This window comes from Gossypium hirsutum, chromosome A12 (assembly GCF_007990345.1).
Source record: "Gossypium hirsutum isolate 1008001.06 chromosome A12, Gossypium_hirsutum_v2.1, whole genome shotgun sequence".
Lineage (NCBI taxonomy): Eukaryota > Viridiplantae > Streptophyta > Magnoliopsida > Malvales > Malvaceae > Gossypium > Gossypium hirsutum.
In genome coordinates, this window is record NC_053435.1 from 18443029 (window position 1) to 18465741 (window position 22713).

At 35.2% G+C, this 22713-nt stretch overlaps 1 protein-coding gene and 1 non-coding gene across 2 annotated transcripts; both read right to left on the minus strand.

Moving 5' to 3' along the window:
• Window positions 1–2733: 2733 nt before the first annotated feature.
• On the minus strand, window positions 2734–3603 carry LOC107921606 (uncharacterized). Its single transcript, XM_016851440.2, has 2 exons — window positions 3109–3603; window positions 2734–3030 (listed from the first exon to the last, which is right to left on the minus strand). Exons 1-2 carry the CDS (start codon window positions 3601–3603, stop codon window positions 2734–2736), a joined length of 792 nt encoding a protein of 263 aa, XP_016706929.2.
• A 16796-nt stretch (window positions 3604–20399) lies between these two features.
• On the minus strand, window positions 20400–20506 carry LOC121212099 (small nucleolar RNA R71). Its single transcript, XR_005907309.1, has one exon. It is a non-coding gene; the product is annotated as a small nucleolar RNA R71 (small nucleolar RNA).
• Window positions 20507–22713: the final 2207 nt, after the last annotated feature.

Below are 22713 nucleotides of genomic sequence, written 5' to 3' on the forward strand. Positions count from 1 at the left end.
CTTTCATCATTTCTTCCCAGATTACTTTCATCGAAATTTTTACTTCGACCACATCCTCTTTAATCCTTCTCATACCAGTTTCCCCAATTGCGTTTACCCCTTGATCACCATGGTTTGGAAACAGGTTCTCTGTACTAGGGGTGTCGTCAAATTTTACAACCCCATCTTGATAAGTCTTTCTATTTCTTTTTTAAAGCCAGTGCAATTTTCGATTGAATGCCCCGATATCCCTGTGTGGTATTCACATTTGGCGTTTGCATCGTACCATTTGGGATATAGCGATTGTAGTGGTTTCAAATGAAAAGGAGCTATTACGTGCACATTAAATAAACTTTGATAAAGCTTTCGATACGTCACCGAGATAGGTGTGAATGAGACATTTTTAGAGTTTTGTCTCGTGTCAGATCCCTACTTTTAGGAACCCTGTTGCCCAACTGTAGTGGCTTTGGGCTGACTAACCAAAATCGCTTTTGAGTTATAACTACTCGTATTGTTTACCTCATTATCTTTCCTTCTTCGGGCTAATTTTTAGTAGTTTCCCCCTCTATCTTACCACCCCTTATGGCGTTCTCGATCATTTCCCTTGCCATAACTATATCAGCAAAGCTCTTGGTGGTACTTCCAATCATATGAGTAATGAATGGGGTTTTCAAGGTGTTAATGAACAGCATGGTAGTTTCTTTCTCCAAGAGTGGTGGTTGAACTTGCATGGCAACCTCCCTCCACCTTTGTGCATATTGCCTAAAGCTCTTATTAGGCTTCTTTTCCATGTTCTGCAGAGTGATTCTATCAGGAGTCATGTCAGTCATATAACTATTTTGTTGCATGAAGGCTTGCGCTAAGTCTCTCCAAGAATTGATCCTAGCGCGGCTCAATTGATTGTACCACCTAGCTGTTGCCCCAACCAGACTATCCTGGAAACAATGAATCAATAGTTGATCATTGTTTACATAGCCAGTCATTCGCCTACAGAACATGGTGATATGGGTCTCAGGGCAAGTAGTCCCATTGTGCTTCTCAAATTCTGGCATCTTGAACTTATGTGGAAGCACTAAATCTGGGACCAAACTCAAGTCTTTGGCATTAATTCCCTGATGAATATCAGCATTTTCCAATGCCTGGGATTTCTCCTCTAACCATCTGCAATGTTCCTTTAATTGCCTTGATGATTCGAGCCTCATCTCTTCCCTCTCAATTACATCTAAATTAGGGATGATTGGATTGGTAAGGTTATCTCCCGGGTTGGATCCCGAGCCAGTTTGGAAGTTCACGGGTGTTCCAGCATCGACTTGCCCATGTTGAGGCCTTATTGTGACAGACGGCCTTTGGGGATATGCCTCAGGTTGAGTTTGCACATGGGGTGGGGTAAAACCCGAAGGATGATCCTCATTATCCTCTTCAGTGATAGTCATAGGGGCCTTTTCTTTATCCGTTGCCCCTTCAACAGCTGAGCCATTTCAGCCATCATATTCCTTTGGGCCTCCAACATTTGATCCTTCATCTCCTGTTGGATTTTTGCCAATTGTTCCTGCAATTGCTCTTGCATTTCTCTCTAGATCTGTTCAAGTCTTTGATCCATATTCTTTGTCTTAGTGCGTGTACCGTAAGGATGTGTTGCTTCCAGGTTTTCTCTTTCTCTCACACTCTCCCTCTCTTTGTAATTTTAACTAATTAGGGTCTTTCTATAAATTTGAATGCATATGATGCAATGAGATGCAAATGCATGAATGTAAAAAGATATTGATTCTGATTCAGTTTCTTTTAGAAAACATTATTTAAGAAACAAAAATATTTATACAAAAAGGATTACAAATACGCTTTCGCCCTCAGGCTCAGAATTTTAACCTTATCCAATAACAAAGCTAACTTTCGACCTCTATTTGAAAATGACTCATACTTTGCACTTAATGCATTAGCTTGCGTTGCCAGGTCTTGCAAATGATTAGCAACCTCTCGAATCTGGACTATGGCTTCTCCCATGAGGTAGTCTCTATCTCTGACTTGATCTTGAAAATGGTGAAGCTCTCCCTTCCAATGTCCTTATCTTGCCTCCAGCTACTCAATCTGAAGTTCACAGTTTCACAATGCTGTTTCCAACCCTCTAATATTGTGCTTCATTTCCTCGATCTTGTTCAGACTTGCCTTTAACTCGACCGCAAAGTTACGACTTTGGTGATGATGAAGAGATCGTCCAAGCTCAGTCACCTTAGCTTTTAATCCTTGATTCTCCTTTTCTAGGGCCTGATTCTGCGTCTGCATCTCTTTGAACTTCTTCTCCCAATTCTCGGCTTTAGCTCTTTCTTCTTGAACCTCTTGTTGCCACTGCTCTGAAGACTTCCCCAATCCAACTATCTTCATTGATAGCTGTATCCTCTTATATTGTATCTTCAAGTCATCTCGGTTTTCCTCAATCTCCCTCTTTTCTTTCCTCACTTTTTCAACCTCAATTTTCTGAACATCGACGTCTAAGCTTAGGTATATCTTCTCTTCCTCTAGCTTCTCTATCTTTTTCCCAAGCTCCCAACTCTTCCTTTCAAACTCTTGCTTTATGACTTCTAACTCTGATGGAACCACTCGTAAATTTTCCTCTATTGATCGAGTAGCCTCCAAACTCGGCCTAGGGATGTTATCATTGATCCTCTTGGTAAACCACCCTTTGTACTCAAGGGTTATCATCGGGCCTTCAGTCAGAATCTTCACACAGCAAATCTTCTTCCAAGCCTTCAAAATCTCTCACATCTTCTTCTTATAATGATCCCCATTATATGAGAAATCACTCTGAGCTAACCCTTGTGTTGTCGGTATAAATTGCCCCGCTTTGTATTGCCTTAGGACGAGTAATGGTGCATAACCAACAACTCCCCAAATTCCAGGAAGAGGTACCCAATCAAAACTTTCGCAACGATAAAAGACTTCATTAGGAGCCATCCAAGGGGCTTTCCACATAACATCTTCCTTTCGGAGATTCTGAAGTATTTCCATCCACCTTTCCTCTATAATATCGTCCCTCCTCAGCGTAGCTGCTGCTTCCTTTAAGGGAGAATAATCCTCAAAGAACACTCGGCAAGGAACCTTATCAACCTTCTAAAAGTGACTGTGGAACCATACTAACAACAACTGTGCACATCCAATGAATCTACCTTCACCAGATCTCCGACATGTACTCAAGGATCTAAACGTCTCAGCTAGGATTGCAGGCACAGGTGTGTTCTGTTTACCAAGTCGATCGAATAAATCCGCAACTGCCTCATCTATGTGCCCCATAGCTTTGGGGAAAATCACCAAACCATAAATACTTAAGGCCAAGACATCAACCCTCTTCTTCACATCTGGGTGCGCTAACATCAGATCCCTCAAACTTGCCCATGGAATGCATTTACCATCACCCTTTTGTTGGATTCGAGCTGCGGCCCACTGTTCACTCATCCCTGTGATCATCATTAATTTCTTCACGAAAGTTGGGAGATTAGCAGCCCTAACATAAGCTTTGCTACCTTGAATTTTTGGACAGTGAAGCAAGGTCGTATACTCCTCCAAAGTAGGTACTAAGTCTATCTCTCCAAATGTAAAACAACTATAAGAAGGGTTCCAAAACTGTACCATAGCTCAAAACAGATGCTTATCCACCTTAATGTCTAGCAAATAGGGAAGATCTTCATAATTCTGGTAGAACAGCTGCATAGCCTCGTCATCCTATTGGGCCCAAATGTCCTTCAACTCCTAAAACTCATTTTGTATCTAACTGATACGAGTGAAGTCCCACAACTCTGACGTATACCCTTCGGTGACACTATCTCCTTTCTCTAACTAAGTTTTATCTGACCACGTACAGACAGAAGCGTTGTCCTCCACTTTATCAAGATATTCGTTCCTCATTACAAAACTTTCTAATCTCGAAATCGAACCGAGAATTGACACCTTTAAATGTTGAGTGACATGCAATGATAGCAAAATAAAATAGGTCAGTATCATATATAAATGGTATAATAAACAAGCACTTATAAGGGTAGCTTACTAAAGGCTATCACTGTACTCCCTAGGGTAAGCACTTAAAGTTCACTATATATGTTTCAGTTCTAAAGCGAAAGTACCTGAACCAACAGATTCCTCGATCCTAACCCATTATAGGCTCATATAGACCAAGTTCAGTTCAGGGGGACACATTTCCCTATGATCATGCGGAGATGAAAATCTCACGAAGACATAGGTACAGATGTATCCCGGAAGCAATCCACTAGCCCATGCGGAGGTGAAAACCTCACGAAAGCATAGCTTCTCACTCCCACTTAAGGGTGCGACCACAGCGGTCATGCAAATGCAATGTGTGCGAAAACAAAATAACAGACATATGCAGCAAACACAAGTAAAAATATCGATATTTTTAAAATTTTTCCAAACTTTTGACATTAAGAAAAAAAATAATCAATTTCTTGGCTTGACTCTCTTATAACTTTTTTTTTCTGAATCTACCTCGGGAATGCTCCGCTTCGAACGTCTAAGCTTCTCGTTTTAGGTAGCTCTGATACCAGATGATACGAACCGTCTCGAGAAGAGTCGAGTCGTATGTAGATTGCCTGATCGTCTACGAGAAGTTACGTTAGGATTAGTTGAGTTGAAGGTATAGTCAGAGTAGAAAGAAGGGTACGACTGGAATGGTAGGAACGAAAGGGTAGGAACAAAATGGTATGAACAAATTGGGCGGTTTAGGTTCGATTAGGTAAAGAAGAAAGAACGGGTTTGAACTACTAAAGGTACTTTCAAGAACCAAATACCGAGATGGTATCGACCCGTTGATTTAGCCTTTTGAGTTCGGTTATAGGTTTGGTAAGGGAAACCTCGACCCACTATCTAACAAGATAGGAACCTCGGTATGTTGAATGCCACACTACGAATAGCGATAAGTTCGGGTACGACAAAGAACACGGTTGACACAACTAGAACGTTAGGAACGCCAAATGAATCTTTGAACGAAATATAAGAAAAGTATGCCTCACAATTTCGGCAGCATCACATTAACAAAAGTTTCAAAAGTCCTTTACATGGAAATTGAACAAGTATTTATAAGCCTAAGTCTAGGTAGCCAAATGGCCTTTCATACTTACACATTAATTAAAAGAAAATTCTAGAAAAATAACTCTTAATATGTATGACCAGATTCGGTTTTGGGAATGGTGGATGAATGCATCTTCATGCTTAAGAAAACTCAATGTGAATGCATGATATCCAATGGTCACTTATAGATTCGGCCAACCTTGTTAAATGAAGCAATGTTTGGCCAAAAAGTATGAATTAATTGTGGACACTCCAAGGGCCATCATGTGTGTGAAATCAAATGTTGAAGAGTCTTCTAGTGTGAACAAGGTGAACCGAATGGTCTTGCCATATGAAATAGGTGTGAACGAATTAAGGAGAGTCATGGAGAAGCTAATTGGCCAAGCTATCTTCATGCATGTGTGAGTGCCCTTTGGCTGAATAGTCACCTTGGAGAATGAAGAGATAGCACACCATACATGAATGGAAACATTCATGAACCTTAAAGACATTGAATATGGTCATACATGCACTTGGCCGAACATGCACCTAAGAGATTCAAGCCCCCCAACCGTCCATGCACCTTCAAAATTCATGCTTGCTTTTAATCTCCATATGTCCATTGCGTTCTTACAAGAAATGTGAACATAATTAATTCAAACTAATGTGAACATAAATATCAACATTAAATTCGGTTATGACAAATTTAATTATCATCAATAAACACTTTTAAGACATACTTAATATAACTAATGTGAACTAAATTTAATATGTAGGATATTAATTAACTAATTATTGAACTTATTAATTAAAAAGTCAATAGTAGTCAAATGAATTCAAAGTGAACTCCATGAGCTAATGGATAATTCATGAGTTAAACCCAAGCTGGGCCTAAACTCGTGAGCTGATAATGAGCTGGTCTCGAGCTAATGAGCTGGTGTGGAGCTACATGGGAGCTAACATGAACTGAAGGTGAGCTTGGTGAGCTGAAATGAACTTGTAGAAAAGTTCGGCATGGATTTCCAAAATGGCCACTAACTGGTTCGATAGGTCTAGCATTGACATCATCCCACACATGCTGAACTAAAGCTATAACAGCTTCTTTAAATTGTTTTGCACGAGCCCTTGTGATCGGCCCTTAAGGTAGCACCGTCGGATCTCGGCTTGGACTTAGCTTATGGGAAGCCGTGATCGTATCAAGATTCCTTCGCTCCAAAAGAATACAAACATCACATCCAGCTTGATTGGACACGATATTCTTAGACTTTAGTAACTGAAATCATCTCGTGATTTACAAAATCTATTTAGAAGGATATTTTAGATATTTAGACAAACGGGAAATCGCAACCCAGCATGTTAGGACACTACTTCCCGAATTCCTAAATACAAAAAACATTGCCTCATTTTTAAAATTCTTTTGGATTAAATGAAATATAGATTTTTAAAAAACAATGATGCATTTAACATATTACTAAATAATATAAACTATATGATACATACTTTAACATTTTATACAAATATAATATAGAAAATGATAAATAACGACATAAATTACATAATATACATTAACATTTCATGCAGATATAATCATAAATAACATAAATATACATACATTACATTTCATGCAAAATACAACATAGAAAACAATGAATATAACAATATAAATTACATAATATATACAATAATATTTCATGCAAATATAACTTAAAATAACAACATAAATAATCAATTTCCATGCAAATATATGAAAACAATAAATAACATAAAAATAACAAATAATTTATGAGATAAAATTAACATACTAAAACAATACTAAATAAATACAAAAAGATGCAAAAATAAATAAACAAATTATGAACATATAAAATATAAAAAAAATAAATACAAAAAATTAAATACAATAAAAAATAAATGAGGTAAAAAAATAAAATATTTAAAACAATATATAAATAATAAAGGAGAATTTTTAAAAAAATGATTAATATATAAAAATATACTATATGATATAATAACTTAATATATATTTATAAAAATATTAATATGTTAAATAGGAACAAAATTTTATAGTAAATTTTAGAATATTACATACTAAATACTAAACATTTAATAATGATATATATATATTATTTAATAATAATTTAAAATTTTTAAAATTATACATAATAAATAATAAAAAACAAAATAATATAATATATAATAGAACAAAAATAATATAATGAATAATATATATAGTAAAATGATATAATATATAATAAATATATAAATAAAATATATAATAAATATATAAATAATATGATAAATAATACATAAATAAAAATAATATATATAATAATTTTTACATATATAAATAATGTTTATAGTAAAAATAAATAATATATAAATTATAAAAAAAATTAAAAGGATTAAAATTAAATAAAATTAAAACTTTAGGGATAATTTTAAAATAAAAAAATTGGACTTAATTGAAACACGTGCGAAAATCCGAGGGACTCACTGGGCAATTAGCCCTAATCCCAAAAACGACGTCGTTCCCAAAATAAATTTTATAACAGCCATTAGGACTAAATTGAAAAAAATAAAAGGTTGGGGCCGAATTAAAATAAAAATAAAATAAAATTATAAATATAAAAATGCGGAAGGGCTCAAATGGCAATTTTTCCATCCACCAAAAATGCGCGGATCCTCCCCCGGTCACGGGTCAACGCGCGGATCCTTCACTTAAACGGTGCCGTTTCGGTGCTTATTAAACTAAGCAAAACGACACTGTTTTTATAATACTATATAAATCAGATTTTGGCCCAAAAATTTATTTTTTAAAGCTAGTTTTAAAAAAAACTTAAAATCCTTTGAAAGAGAAAAGCTCTCCAGGCTTCGGCCTCCGGCCTCCGTCAGGCCAAGCTCCGATCATTGAGCTGCACGCGCCCACGCGTCACACGCGCCGCCGTACACGACGGTTGGAAGGTTAAAACCTTCATTTATCTTGGTGAACAGCAGGTAATTTCTTTTCTTTTCTAAATACCGACAATTTTGTTGTAAAAAATGATTCATATATGTTGAACAAGAAGAAATAAACAATAAGGAACGAAATATGTAACTAAATCACCTTTTTCAAAAAAGAAACTGCTTGTATTTCTTTCTTGTATATATGCGTGTATCTATTTTTTATCTCTGTAAAAATTATTCCCATTACAGTGAAAATATTCGGCTTTTATAGCCCCTATTTTCTAAGTACAAATTTGGTGTGTTTTTTTTGTTCGATTCCTTGCCATATTTGCTGTGTATTTCTTTCCCTTTTTTGTAGGTGACAACAAGAAAACCGACGACGATCGGGCGCTGATGACAATTCACTGGCGCACTGATTGTGGCGACGATGGGGGGTTGATAGCACGAATCTGTTGGTGGTGGGATTGGCGCGCCGATTGCGGTGCGAGTTTAGGGGCCTTCGTCTGGTGCTTGCGGTGCCTAGGGTTTCAGAAACCCTAGGCCTTCTGTCTTCTGTTAACTATTTGGGCCTTTTGGGCCTCGTGCATTTTGGATCTAATGAATTTTGGGCAGCATTTGGGTATTTGGGCTACGGCATAGGCTTGGGTGTAATTGGGGCATTGGGTTTAAGTATTTTGGGCCTTGTAAAATGGACTGTTTAAAAAAACTTTATTTTCTTTTATTTGGTTTATTCTGTTTTTTAGACTTTTAATAGCCCGGGCAAATTGGGCCTATTACAAAAACCTCTTGGTTTCATGCAATAAGCCTATATCATTAGCGGCAAGCAAAATGTCATCGACATATAGAATTGAGAATATGTGCTTACTCCCACTGAATTTGTGATACACATAATCATCAACAATATTCATCTCAAAATCGAATGAGATAATTACTTGACGAAACTTGTGGTACCATTGACGAGAAGCTTGTTTGAGTCCATAGATGGATTTTGTCAATTTGAAAACCATATTCTTTGGGTCTTCCAATTCAAAGTTTTCCGGTTGGACCATATAAATTGTTTGTTCAATGTCGCCATTGAGAAATGCAATCTTAACATCAATCTGATATAACTAAAGGTCAAAATGAGCTAAAAGCGACAAAATTATCCTGAAAGAGTCTTTCGATGAAACTGGAGGGAAAATCTCTATAAAATCAATGTCTTCTTTCTGATTATATCCTTTAGCTATAAGACACGCGTTATACCTCTCAACATTACCATTTGTATCCCTCTTGGTTTTAAATATCTATTTACAGCCAATTGGTTTTGCACCTTTAGGTAATGGGACAAGTTCTTAAACTTTATTGTCTTGCATAGACTTATACTCATCTTTCATGGCATCAATCCACTTTTGAGAATTAGAACCTTTCATGGCCTAACGAAAGTTAACTGGATCATATTCAATTATTCCATTATCATCCTCATGTTCTTGGAGAAATACAACATAATCATTTGGAATAGCATTTCTCCTTTCTCTTGTTGACCTCTTTAATGGCACTTGTTATTGAGGTTGTTGAGTTTGTTCTTTCGAAAAAATTACCTCATCTTGAATAGAGAGTTATTCAACATTATCTTGTTAAGGTTCCGGATTCGCTTATTGATTATCGATAGGTATGAGAACCTGAACATCATCAAAAGTGATAGTAGGAATTGAGTTAGAATCTAATTACTCCTAAAAAATAATGTCTCTAACATTATTTCTCCCTCCAAACTCAACATCCTCAAAAAATGTTGCAGTTCCCTTCTTAAAAATATTCCTAATTGTGGGATCATAAAACTTATAGCCCCTATATCCCTTAGAATAACCAAAAAAGGAACTTCTAACTCTTTTGGAGTTTAATCTATTTTCATGTGGCCTATAAGGCTTTGCCTCAGCTGGACATCCCCAAATGTAAAAGTGCTTTAGATTAGACTTTTGACCTATCCAAAGCTCATAAGGTGTTTTTACAACTACTTTAGTGGGTACTCTATTCAAAATGTAAGTTGTTGTCTTTACTGCTTCTCCACAAAAGGACTTAGGTAAGGTAGAATGGGCAATCATACTCCTCACTATATCCTTAAGAATCTTCTTTCATCTTTCAGCTACACCATTTATACTGAGTGGTCCTAGTATGGTGTACTGTGGGACAATACCGTATTCCTCGAGGAATTTTGCAAATACTTTTGTACATTGTTCACCTGAGCCATCATATCTACCATAGTACTCACCACCATGATCAGATCTGATGTTCTTAATCCTTTTGTTGAGTTGATTCTCAACTTTAGCTTTACAAGTTTTGAACACGTCCAAAGACTTAGATTTCTCATGGATGGGATATGGGTACCCCTAACGTGATTAATCGTCTATGAATTTTATGAAATATTGTTGACCATTCTAGGATGTCGTACGAAATGACCCAATAATATCAATATGAATTAATTCTAAGACGTCTGAAGATCTGTTGGCACCCAATCTCTTGGTTTTGGTATGTTTTCCCTTAATGCAATCGACACAAACATCAAAGTCTATGAAGTCATAGGACTCTAAAATACCATCAGGCAAAAGACGTTCAACTCTACTTTTTGAGATATGACCTAAATGCTTATGCCATAATGATGCTGAATTTTCCTTATTTAATTTGCATTTAATACCGCATGATTTCACATGTAAGGTTTCATTATAGGATGCAACTGTTTCTAACAAATAAAGGTTTTCATAAGTATTTAAATAACCAGTGGCAACAACATTCGAATTTAACAACAAAATAAATTGATTGTTTCCAAATGAACAATAATATCCTTATTTGTCCAACGAAGAAACAAAAACTAAATTTTGTCTAAACGATGGTATAATAAAAGTGTCTTTTAAATTCAAATAAAAATCAGTTCCTAATAATAACCTAAAATGCCCAATTGCTTCCACTTCTACCAATTTCACATCACCCACAAAGATGAGTCTTTCACCATCACTTAGTTTTCGGTAACTCAGACAATCCTGCATAGAAACACTTGTATAACCAGTAGCTCCGGAATCTATCCATCAAGTGTTTCTAGGTATTGAAGCTAAATTAACCTCAAAATAGACCAAATTAAGAATTATACCTTTCTTTGCACGACAAACATGATATTTGGCACATTTTTTCTTCATGTGTCCAAACTTGTTAGAAAATAAACAACTCTCTATAGCTTGCTGTTGTGTCTTTTGAGTTGGACCCTTAGTAGCTTCATTCTGATATATTTTTTCTTGCCCTTGTCTTTAAGGGCATTGGCCAAATGAGTACTTTTAGACTTATCACGCTTCAACCTTTCTTCCTCTTGCACACAATGAGAAATGAGCTCATTTAGAGTCTATTTCTCCTTTTGACAGTTTTAACTAATTTTAAATTGATTAAACTGTGTAAGAAGCGATACCAAAACCATAAGAAAAACAATTCCTCAAAAACCTAGATCTTAAGTGCCTTAAGTCTTGAAGCAACATGAAACATATCCATAGTGTACTCCATCACATTTCTTGACCCTTATACTTCATAGACCCTTGTACTTCATAGACATCAAAGAAGTTAGAAGTGATGTCATCTCAACCTTATCATTTTTAGCAAAACATTTATCAATTTTGTCAAGGGAAACCCTTAGCCTGAGTAATCTCTTTAGATTCTATGCCCCTAAAGGCTTCTGGAATGTTGTGTTTCATGATCATTAGACTAATGCAATTTGAACGATCCCACCTCTAAAAATCTCTTTCAACATCAGGGGTGCTTTCCACAATGAGAGGTGCGAGTTGTTCTTCCCTTAGTGCAAGGTCTATGTCCATAAAACCAAGTACTATAAGTAAGTGTCTTTTCCATTCCTTAAACTTAGTCCCATTAAGTATGGGTATAGAATTTATATTAGCAGATATTGTGGCAACAAAAGATGAACTAGCTGAATATGGAAAAAAAAAATAAAAATAAACTCACATCAATATTCATAAGTAAACAATAAATTCTAGATAATGTCTAATTCCATCTCAAGATACCAAATACAACATTAATATCAAGTCTTTGGACAATAGTATTAACAGTAAACGATATTCTTGTTGTAGCAATGAAACATTAACAATAAATTATGTCAAACAATTAATCAATCTTTGGACTAACTTATTGCTTAGATAAAATACCTTATAATTGTCACACATTTATCACCATGGATGTCGTTGAAATTTTGTCAAATATGAACTTACCTTTGGGTCAATTAATAAATACATGAATCACAAAAACATATAATCATGTTTATATTTTAAATAAATTAATCTACGCAAAAGGTCACTTTGACAGCTTTTTATTTCAACTAATCTAGTTAAAATGTTAGACATCCTTAATTAAAAACCAAAATATTTCTCTTAATCTCATCTTTCAATCAAATTAAAAGATAATCGTATTTATATTTATATAAATTTTCAAAATAACGATCATCATATCCTAATTATCAAAATTCATAAATCATACACTCAATCAATAGAGTTTAATACAGAAACGTAATTTAAATATTGAATCAATCAAAACATGCATATTATATATATATATATATATAATCGAAAGTCATTCAGTATAGAACGGACAAGAGACTCATTCAGCATTCAAATAGCCAAAATTTAATAAATATCAAAGCTTCTTCTATTCCCACGGTACTGGCAAAAGAGACAACAAGTAGTTTTTCAATATTCTCTCTAGCTTTTAAATCCATGATTACCAATGATCGCCCATGCCAAAAAAGGACTTTAGTGAAAATTCAATCATGAATGTAAAACCCAATTATGCTAATTTCCATATATTACGCAAGCAATTAGCAATTACAGACTAAAAAGACCAATTAAGCAACAAACATTTACATTAACACTGGGAATCAATGAAAATTTAGTTCATCAATGCATTAGAAAGCTGAAATTTCAACTAGGATAAAAAAATCGACTTTTTTGTTTAGAAGAAAACAAGAGAATACCAGTTATCAACACATCTCCCTTTTGTTCACCTATCCTTGTTTCTCTTCCTTTTGTTCACCTGTCCTTGTTTCTCTACCAGGGAACAAAGGTTAGATTTGTAACATTAAAAAACATATGAAACCCTAAATTGAGACTAGATTAACAGCAAATGGAAGGAAAACAAAAAAAAAAAAAGAATAGAAGAAGTTGAATCTACTGCACCATCGGTTTTCAAATTCATAAATATCAAAACCCAAAAACCTAAAAATAAACCTAAAAAATTAAACCTATACTTTAACTAAAATCCCAAATCAAAATATCAAAGTCATCAATATATTCTCAATTATTCGAAATGACAAGACTTGGATATCACTTGTTTGAACCATAAAACAATATCTAATATAAAACTTTATTAAATTAGGATCTTTCATATAAAATCATCAAGAATAAAACTAAATGCAGAAGAGTACCTAAATCCATTGATTCTTGAAATTCGGATCTTATTCAGATCTTACGTTTTTTTTTATCTTCCAAGAAAATAGTTTTTCTCTCTTGTATAACTTTTTGATGGTGATGGAAAAGATATACGAGATAACCCTATTACTTGGAGACCATTACCTCTTTAAATAACTGATTATTAAATTAATTTTGAGAATTTATAATTTGGGCCCTCATCAAATTATAAATACAACTTATGGTATCTACACATAATTTCCATAATACTTTAATGCCTATGGTACTTATAACATAATTGGTCACTTAATTTTGTATCACACTTTATAACAGCATTATAGATTATACATATGTACCCGTAATTGTGGATTTTAATCCAACACATGAAAGTATGATTCTAATGAAATTACAATGAAGTATTTATGTTTTCTTTTTAAAATGTACTATTTTATGTAGTCCTGTACCACAGTTAGTTTATATTTCATAACAACTTACACTATAATTTAATTAGTTTGCGCCAAAAGTAGCTTTAAAGATAATGATTTTAAATTAGTGACACAACATTCTTGAATCTTCCTTAAAGATTGAGTTTGGAATGTTACATTTTGTTACTTTGTATTCCTTCCAAGTAGGATTTAAGAGGTTTTTTGCTTAAGTTAATTAGGGTTGTTTATTTTTCATTTCTTCTTTACTTAAAAAATAATGAATATTTGCATTGAATATTCCTTTATTTGGTCAATTATGATTTGGAGTCTACATTTATTGGAAAGCATAAAGGAGACACTTTGAAATCCCTGACCTATTTAGATTTGAGATCTTTATGTCTCTAGAGATATGATTGGAATGAGGGATATTCATAGATGTGTTTGGACTTGATAAGAGAAAAATTGGGAGATCAACTCAAATCTCGTTTTTGTGAAAGATTCGCGCAGAAAAGGTCCTTAATCACAAAGGTGTTTAAGGAGTTCTCAAAAGTACATGAATTGTGAGGGAGGTGAGAGGATCGGGACATGGGAAACAACCAAATATGCAATTTCTTTCTCCTATAAGGAAAGTATGGAGCAATCTTAGAACATGGGCCTTGCATGGTAATGGGATATTTCCTTAACCTACAGAGATAGGAGATGAATAAGATGCTAAACGATATAAGTTTTGGGAAATGAACATATGAATGTAGGTAGATGTGAGCGTTCAATCGAATTGAGTGAAAAAATTTCGAGTTAATCGAGTTGACAATTCGTATTTTATCATTCTAACTCAATTCAAATTTTTTTTGTTGAATCAAGTTGATTGAAATGAAACTCGACTAGAGCTGAAAAAGTGAAATTATTCGAGTTAAATTAAAAAATTAAACATGTCAAATTAAAATTTTGTTATAGTATAGCTAATTCCATGTTAAAATAGATAAATCGAAACCATATATATTTTAAAACTTTTTCAAAGAAAAATAATAAAAAAATAAAATATTTTAGTATGATAAACTTGAATCATTAATTAACTTATTTAGGTCTCAAAATTATTGTTTTAGAAAATTTTTAAATTTTAAATTTCTTTATTTATTTTTTTAGAATTTTTTAAAAATTTTATAATTTTTTTAAAAATATAAAATTTGGAATTTTTATAAATATTTGGAATTTTAAAAATTATATTGATTTTTTAAAAATTTTTTTGAAATTTTTGTTGAGAGAGACCAATTTGCTCTTTTTCAAAATTAAAAGGGACCAAAAGGGTATTTACACCAATATGTTATTCGAATTATTCAAATTGTAAAATTCAACTCAACTTGAACTCCAAACTCGAAGTATTCGAGTTGACTTGTATAATTTGAATAACTCGAATAACTCTATTCGATTAACTCAAAATTTAAATTTTTTTTATTTTTTTAAATCGAATCAAGTCTTGTTCATCTCTATATGTAGAAAAATAATCTACTATTGAATATGATGATAATTGAGAATGCTAGAAGAATACGTTACATAACTTTTTATTTGATTACCGTTGACACATGTGTTGGGAAATGGGATAGTTGAAACTTATCAAGGATTGGATTTAATGTGGAGATGAGTAAGCCATGATTGCGGGGGTTTGGGTACCTGTGGAAGGGAATGAGAGAGTTGGGCAATGTTGAGGTATAAAAAGATTTTGATATTTGTTTTATATGTGGTGGGTTTTGACAAATACAAAGGAATTGGAATTTTGACGGAGGAAATTATTAGAGAATTTCAAAAACTAGGAGTTATGAGATGTGGATGAACATGGATGTGATTAGGGAAGTTGGGAAGGTATGTGGAGGTATGATTGAAAATAAATTAGAGAAAAGGGTAAAGTTCTTGTTGAGGATAATGGGAATGATAGGGTTAGGAATAAGAAAGGAGTGATAATGTAGGCTACAGAAGGAGGGAGAAGGGGGAGTATTTAGGGGAGGGGTTATAGAGTAATGGGAAAGGTTGTAGTAGAAGAGAGGATAATATTTTGGAGGTTATAAAGAGTAATAAGATGAAGAGGGATAAGAAACTTATGGAATGTATGAGAATAGAATGCTAGAATTACAATATTCCTCCTAACATGAGAATAGATATAATGGTGAAAAAAGTGGCTAGGAAGGGAGTTGCAAACAATCTAATTGTAGGAGGAAGGGTAATGGAGGATGTACAATTAGTAAAGGAAAAATGAGAGGATCAATAAGATGAAGGTAAAAAGAAAGGGGCTAGATGTAAGTTGTGTGGTAATAGAGATGAGTAACTTCTACTAGAAAACTCTAGGGTAGTGTTGCCGAAGGTTCCTAAGTTAGAAGTTTTTTATGAAAGCTATGGAGGTTTAAGTGGTTGTTTTATAACAAAAACTAAGGAGATATAAAGCTTTTAGCCTACATCTGTCAAGGGATAAGTTCATACTTAATAGTTTAAAATCTCAAGGAGGAATCATAACCTTTAAATGTTATTTTTAATAGAGACTAAAACTAAGGAAGAAAAATCGAAAAAAAAGTTAGGAATGAGTTTAAGATGGTGGGAGGTTTTTAAATGAATCTAGAAACAATTAGTAGAGGATTAGCATTCAAGTGGAAAGAACAAGTTATGGTCACAAGGCCAAGTTTTAGTAAGAATGTGATTGATATGAGAATTTTAGATGATAAGTTGAGCCAGCTGGTAAGGATATGTTGGGTGTATGCGCCAACACATTTTTTTTTGGACTTAAAACATGACATTTTTATTAATCAACATTGTTAGAAACAACAAGATTTTTTAATGCTTCGAGAGGATTCGTAACGTAGCCAACAAGTAACGACCCTACTCAAGAGCTCTTGACAATCCAATTAGCAACATCATTACAAGCACGATGAACACAAAGAAAAACAATTGCTGAGTTTCACACAACCTCGTGAATTTTATTTCCAGTCGTTGTAAGATTAATTCCTAAGAGACATGACAAGCTAGGTCGCGACAATTCATTTCAATTTCAATTTTATCCCAGTTCCATTTCGTGCTCAATTCCGTCCCCAGTAGAACCTCCATCGCTTCTGCGCTCTAGCAGAACAAGTGCGCATCGTTGCATTATATTTGTTAATCAACTTTCCTGTGCAGTATTTAAAAACTATTGCAATGCCTGTCCATCCAGATTCTCTCAACTAAGAAGTATCTCAATTGGTTTTGATTGTTCGATGCTCGAGTTTTTTCCATTTTAATTGATAGAGATGGGAATTACTCATGTTAGAGAATGGCCCTTCATACAACACATGCACCAGCAAGCAGATCGAGCAGCTCATGCCAAGCAAAAATTTGTAGAGCCAAGTGTTGCAGCCGTTTTGTTTTGTTCATCTGTAACTTTAGTTAATGTAATGTGTTCTAGTTTATTTTGAACTTAGTTTAGTTTGTATTTGATGTAACTTGATGGTAAAAAGCTGATTACCAGCTTTGCTTAAGTGTGCAAGTTAATTTCACCTAGTTCCAATGTATTAAGTGGAGTTAGGTAATTTTAAGTGATGTATTTGTTGATTTTGACCAGCCATTGTCTGGTATATGTAATGGCTTTATACCAAAGTTCATTTTTAATGAAGTTTATCAGATTTCATTCATATATGCTTCATCATTTTTAATGAAATTTATCAGATTTCATTCATATTGTTTCTAAGCAAATTTCTAATTGTTTCTTCCACAAGCCGCGAGCCTTGTTGCTCAAGACTTAGGTTCAGCTAAGTTGCTTTGTTTCTTAAACTCTAACAGTTGGTATCTAGAGCCATTGTCTTAGTGGACCTGTTGCATTTAAACCTTAAATCGAATGGCTTCTTCAGGATTCTCTCTAGTAGCACCACCAGTCTTCAATGGTTAAAGGTTCCATATATGGGTGGTCAAGATGAGGACTTACTTGCAAGCATTTGATCTATGGGAAGTTGTAAACATGGATGCTGAGCCAGCTCCACTCAAAGCCAATCCCACAGTGGCTCAAATCAGCCAGCACGTAGATGAGAGGACCAAGAGGCACAAAGCCTTGTCCTGCATCCAGAATTGTGTGTCAGAAGTCATTTTCACCAGAATCATAGCTTGTGAGACACCAAAGCAAGCCTAGGACAAGCTTAAGGAGGAGTTTCAAGGCACTGAAAGGAGAAGGCAGTAGCAGCTGTTAGATCTGATGTGAGATTTTGAGAATTTGAAGATGAAGGAGGAAGAAACAGTGAAGCAGTACCCAGATAGGATTATGGCTGTGGTGAACAGCATAAGGTTGCTAGGAGAATAGTTCAGTGAGGCAAGGATCATGGAGAAGGTACTCTCAACATTGCCTGAAAGATATGAGGCAAAAATTTCATCCCTTGAGGATTCAAGAGACCTAATAAGCATCTCTTTAACTAAGCTTATTAATGCCCTCTATGCTCAGGAGCAAAGAAGAGCTAGCAGGATGGAGGAGCACCAAGAAGGTGCTTTTCAAGCCAAGGCCAAAGCTGCCTCAAGCACCACTGCCTACTGATAAACTGTAATTTATACATGTTTTTACCCCATGTTAAACGTATTTTATGGATGATTTCCCATTAGAATTAGTGAATTCGATGCTCCTAATGCTTTAATTTCATGTTTATACTTATGAGAGCATATGAGAGCGAAAGGAACGAGAAACGGGCTAAAACCGGAGAAAATAGGCAAAAGTACGAAATCAACACGGCTTGGACCTCCTCACAAGGGTGGACCACACGGCTGTGTCAATTTGGCAGGTTTGACCACGGCCTGAAGTAATCGCACACGGGCGTGTCCCTACTGAGCCCAAGTTGAGTCCAATTCGGAAAAGGCTAATCTTGAGGGCTCTTAGGCATTCCAAAGCCTATAAATACACCCTAGAGTAGGAAGAAAAGTGGGGCACAGAATAGGGAGTAAGGAATTACTCCAAGGAATCCGATTGATCTATCTCAGAAGCCGGTTCACCATCAAGACTGAAGATCTTTCCTCAATTTCCCTTCAGGAGTTTTGGGTTTTCTTTATGTTTTGTATTTGTTATTCTTCTAAGATGTTTTCTTTTCTAGTTTTGAACTAAATCCCCTAAATACCTGAGAGGAATGAAACCTAAAATGAATCTTGTTATTATTTTCTGAATTGTATGATAAATATTTAACTTGTTCTTAATTATGTGTTCTTAATTCTTGTTTTGATATCCCAGGATACTAATTCAAGATAAGCTCTTATTCAGAGGAGTAATAGACCCTGTCTAAGAGTACATTTGTCATAATTAAGCGGAGTTGATTGCGCGCCTAGACATAGGGTGACAAGATTTTGCCGAATTAGGGTGATACCTAATAAGGGGATCCATAGATCGAGTTAATACAACCCTAGGGTGTTAATTAGAGAAAAGTCTCAATTATTCAATCTAGGTATTAGACGTTATTAGTCTTGAATAGGGATAATAACATAACTTAGGGATCTCTATGGAACAAGTTAAATGAATAAATTATCCGATTTGGAGCCAGGATAACAAGTACAGTCTAGGTGGATTTTTCCTTAGGTATTGTCTTAATTCAATCAATTTTCCCAAAAGAAATTCCCCAATTCCATTCTCTGTGAATTCTTAGTTTAGATAATTAGTTAGTTAAAACAAAGACCTCTTTATTCTTAGGCTAGATAATAAAAAGACAGTTATTACTAGTACTTTTAGTTCCCTTGGGTTCGACAATCCGGTCTTCCTAAAACTATACTACTGTTCGATAGGTACACTTGCCTACATCGCGATAATAGTTAGTTTGAAGAACTATTAGTTAAAAATATTTAAAACCTATCACGAAAACACGCGATCAAGTTTTTGGCGCCGTTGCCGGGGAACTAAAATATTAGGAACACTCAATTTTTATTACTTTAGCCATTTATTTTTCTTGAAAACTAATTTTATTTTTAATTTTATTCTAATTTACTATTTTTCTTTTTTCTTTCTTCTGACAGGTTTTTATAGTTTATGACTAGAAGAAACCCGTCAAGACCACTACTTTCTGACGAAGAAATCGATCGCACAGTCTGCAAAAACCAAAGAGAAATAAGGCAAAGCCTAAGATACACAGAGAATGAGCCAGAAGACGATACTCAACCCCTAACTGAAGAGATGGCTAAAAACCAAGACAATCAGCTACCTCTTGAAATTGCGGTTAATCAAAATCCTACTCCACGCACTATGTATGATTCTGCTAAACCTTCTTTAACAGAAACTGTATCAAGCATAGTTACACCTGCTGTAGCTGCAAATACTTTTGAACTAAAACCTAACACAATTCAAATGATACAACAGTTTGTTCAGTTTGATGGTTTGCAGGATGAAGATCCCAACGCTCACTTAGCAAAATTTTTGGAACTATACGATACATTTAAAATTAATGGCATTTTTGACGATGTCATTCGTCTTCGGTTATTCCCTTTCTCATTGAGGAACAAAGCTAAACAGTGGTTGAACTCGTTACCATGAGGGTCATTTACTACTTGGGAACAAATGACCGAAATATTTTTCCTAAAATATTTTCCGCCGGCTAAAACGGCTAAATTACGTAATGATATCTCTTCTTTTGTGCAGATGGATTTAAAAACACTCTACGATGCATGGGAGAGATACAAAGACCTTTTGAAAAGGTGGCCTCACCATGGGTTACCGCTTTGGCTTCAGGTTCAAACATTCCATAATGGCCTGAATCCTTCGACTCGACAAATGGTTGACGCAGGTGCTGGCGGAACCATCATTAATAAAACACCTGAAGATGCTTATGAGTTCATAGAGGAGATGTCATTGAATAACTATCAGTGGTAAGTCATGAGGACAAAGACAATGAAAGCAGCTGGTGTTTATAATGTCGATTAGGTCACCATGCTCTCTAATCAGGTAGAACTCTTGAATAAGAAAATTGATGGTTTTCTTAGTTCTTCACAAGTTCACCTAGTAACGCAGTGCAAAGCAAGTGGAGGTGGAACAAACCATTCGGAATACCAACCTTATGGCCACAACATGAATAACGAGCAATTAAATTACATGGGTAATAATCCTTGACCTCAAAACAATCCATATAGTAACACTTATAATGCAGGTTGGAGGAACCACCCCAATTTCTTGTGGGGCAGTCAAGGAAATCAAATACCACAACCACCTCCAGGCTACCAACAACCACCCTACCAACAGGAAAAGAAGCCGAACCTTGAAGAGATGTGCACAAAGTTTATCTCGGTGTCAGAAACCCATTTCCAGAACACCGAGACAGCACTTAAAAATCAACAAGCGTTGATCTAAGGGCTTGAAACTCAGATAGGCCAGCTTTCCAAACTAATCTTCGAACGACCACAAGGGAGCTTGCCAAGCAATATTGAACCTAACCCAAGGGAATAGCTCAACGCGATTAACGTTCAAGATGAAGAAGGATTTGTTGAGCCTGAGCCAGAACCGAGACAAGAAACTGTGGTAAGCAAAGGTCAAGGTGAGGTACATCACAATAAAAACAAATCAGTGAATGTCGAATATAAACCTTATGTGCCATACCTCAATGCGACAAGGAAGATGAACAATTTGGTAAAATCCTTAAACTCTTAAAAAAATTACATATTAACTTACCGTTTATTGAAGCTCTATCATGGATGTCAAACACAATGAAATTTTTAAAGGAGCTTTTAGCAAATAAGCGGAAGATGGACGAAGCATCGCATGTAGAGCTAAACTTAGTTTGCTCAACTATTCTCCAGAATAAACTACCCAACAAACTTAAAGATCCAGGGAGTTTTACAATTCCTTGCTTAATTGGTAGTTTAGATGTTAATAATGCAAAAGCTGATCTGGGGGCTAGTATTAATGTCATGCCTTACAAAATGTTCAAGCAATTAGGTCTTGGGAAACCCAAACAGACTAGGACGAGCATTCACTTAGCAGATAAAACTATAAGATTTCTTAGGGGTATTATTAAAGATGTGCTAGTTAAAATCGATAAATTTATATTTCCCGTTGACTTTATTGTTCTAGACATAGAGGAGGATAGCAACACTCCTTTAATTATAGGAAGGCCCTTTTTAGCAACTGCTAAAACAATTATTGATGTTGGCACAGATGAGCTCACACTCCGTGTGGGAGACCAAACAATCACCTTTCAAGCTCGCAATTCTGGCAACACAATGGAAATTGAAGGTGATCGTCTAAACCATTCTACTAAAACTAACAATATGGTGCAACCTACTTTGTAGGAAATGAGTCTGAAGGAAGCACATGAGCCATTCTCAAGCAATAGTAGAGGACCCATTCATGAAGATCGAAAGCTACAAGTCGAGGAGCTAGATGAATGGCGGATGCATAAACTGAGAACATCTGACAAACCGAATCTACGACAGAACAAGCTCAATGCCTTTCCAAATCAACTTAAGGTTGGAGATAGAGTCTTATTAGATGCCATAGATCCCCACATTGTCGCTGCCACATCGAATGAAGAAATCCCTCTTATGGTACTTAGCATTTTCCCATTCGGTACGGTCGAGGTGAGTCATCCCAAGTTCAGCACTTTTAAGGTAAACAACACCCATTTAAAACCTTATTTTGATGAGATTGATAGAAGGAATGAGGAGCATAAACTCCTCAAACCACCATGATCATTCAATGGAGAGGTAAGTCGAGCTTAGACTATAAATAAGGGCTTCTCCGGAGGCAACCTGAGCACTAACTATATTAACTTCTTTAAAATTTAGTCTTCAACACCTAACTTACTAACGGAACGCTTGAATATAGGTTTTCCACAGGGACACGGCCGTGTAAAAATAGGACAAAAATTTCTCCCAAACACGGGCTACGATAAAATGCCATGGCCATACGACATCGCTGTGGTCGAACC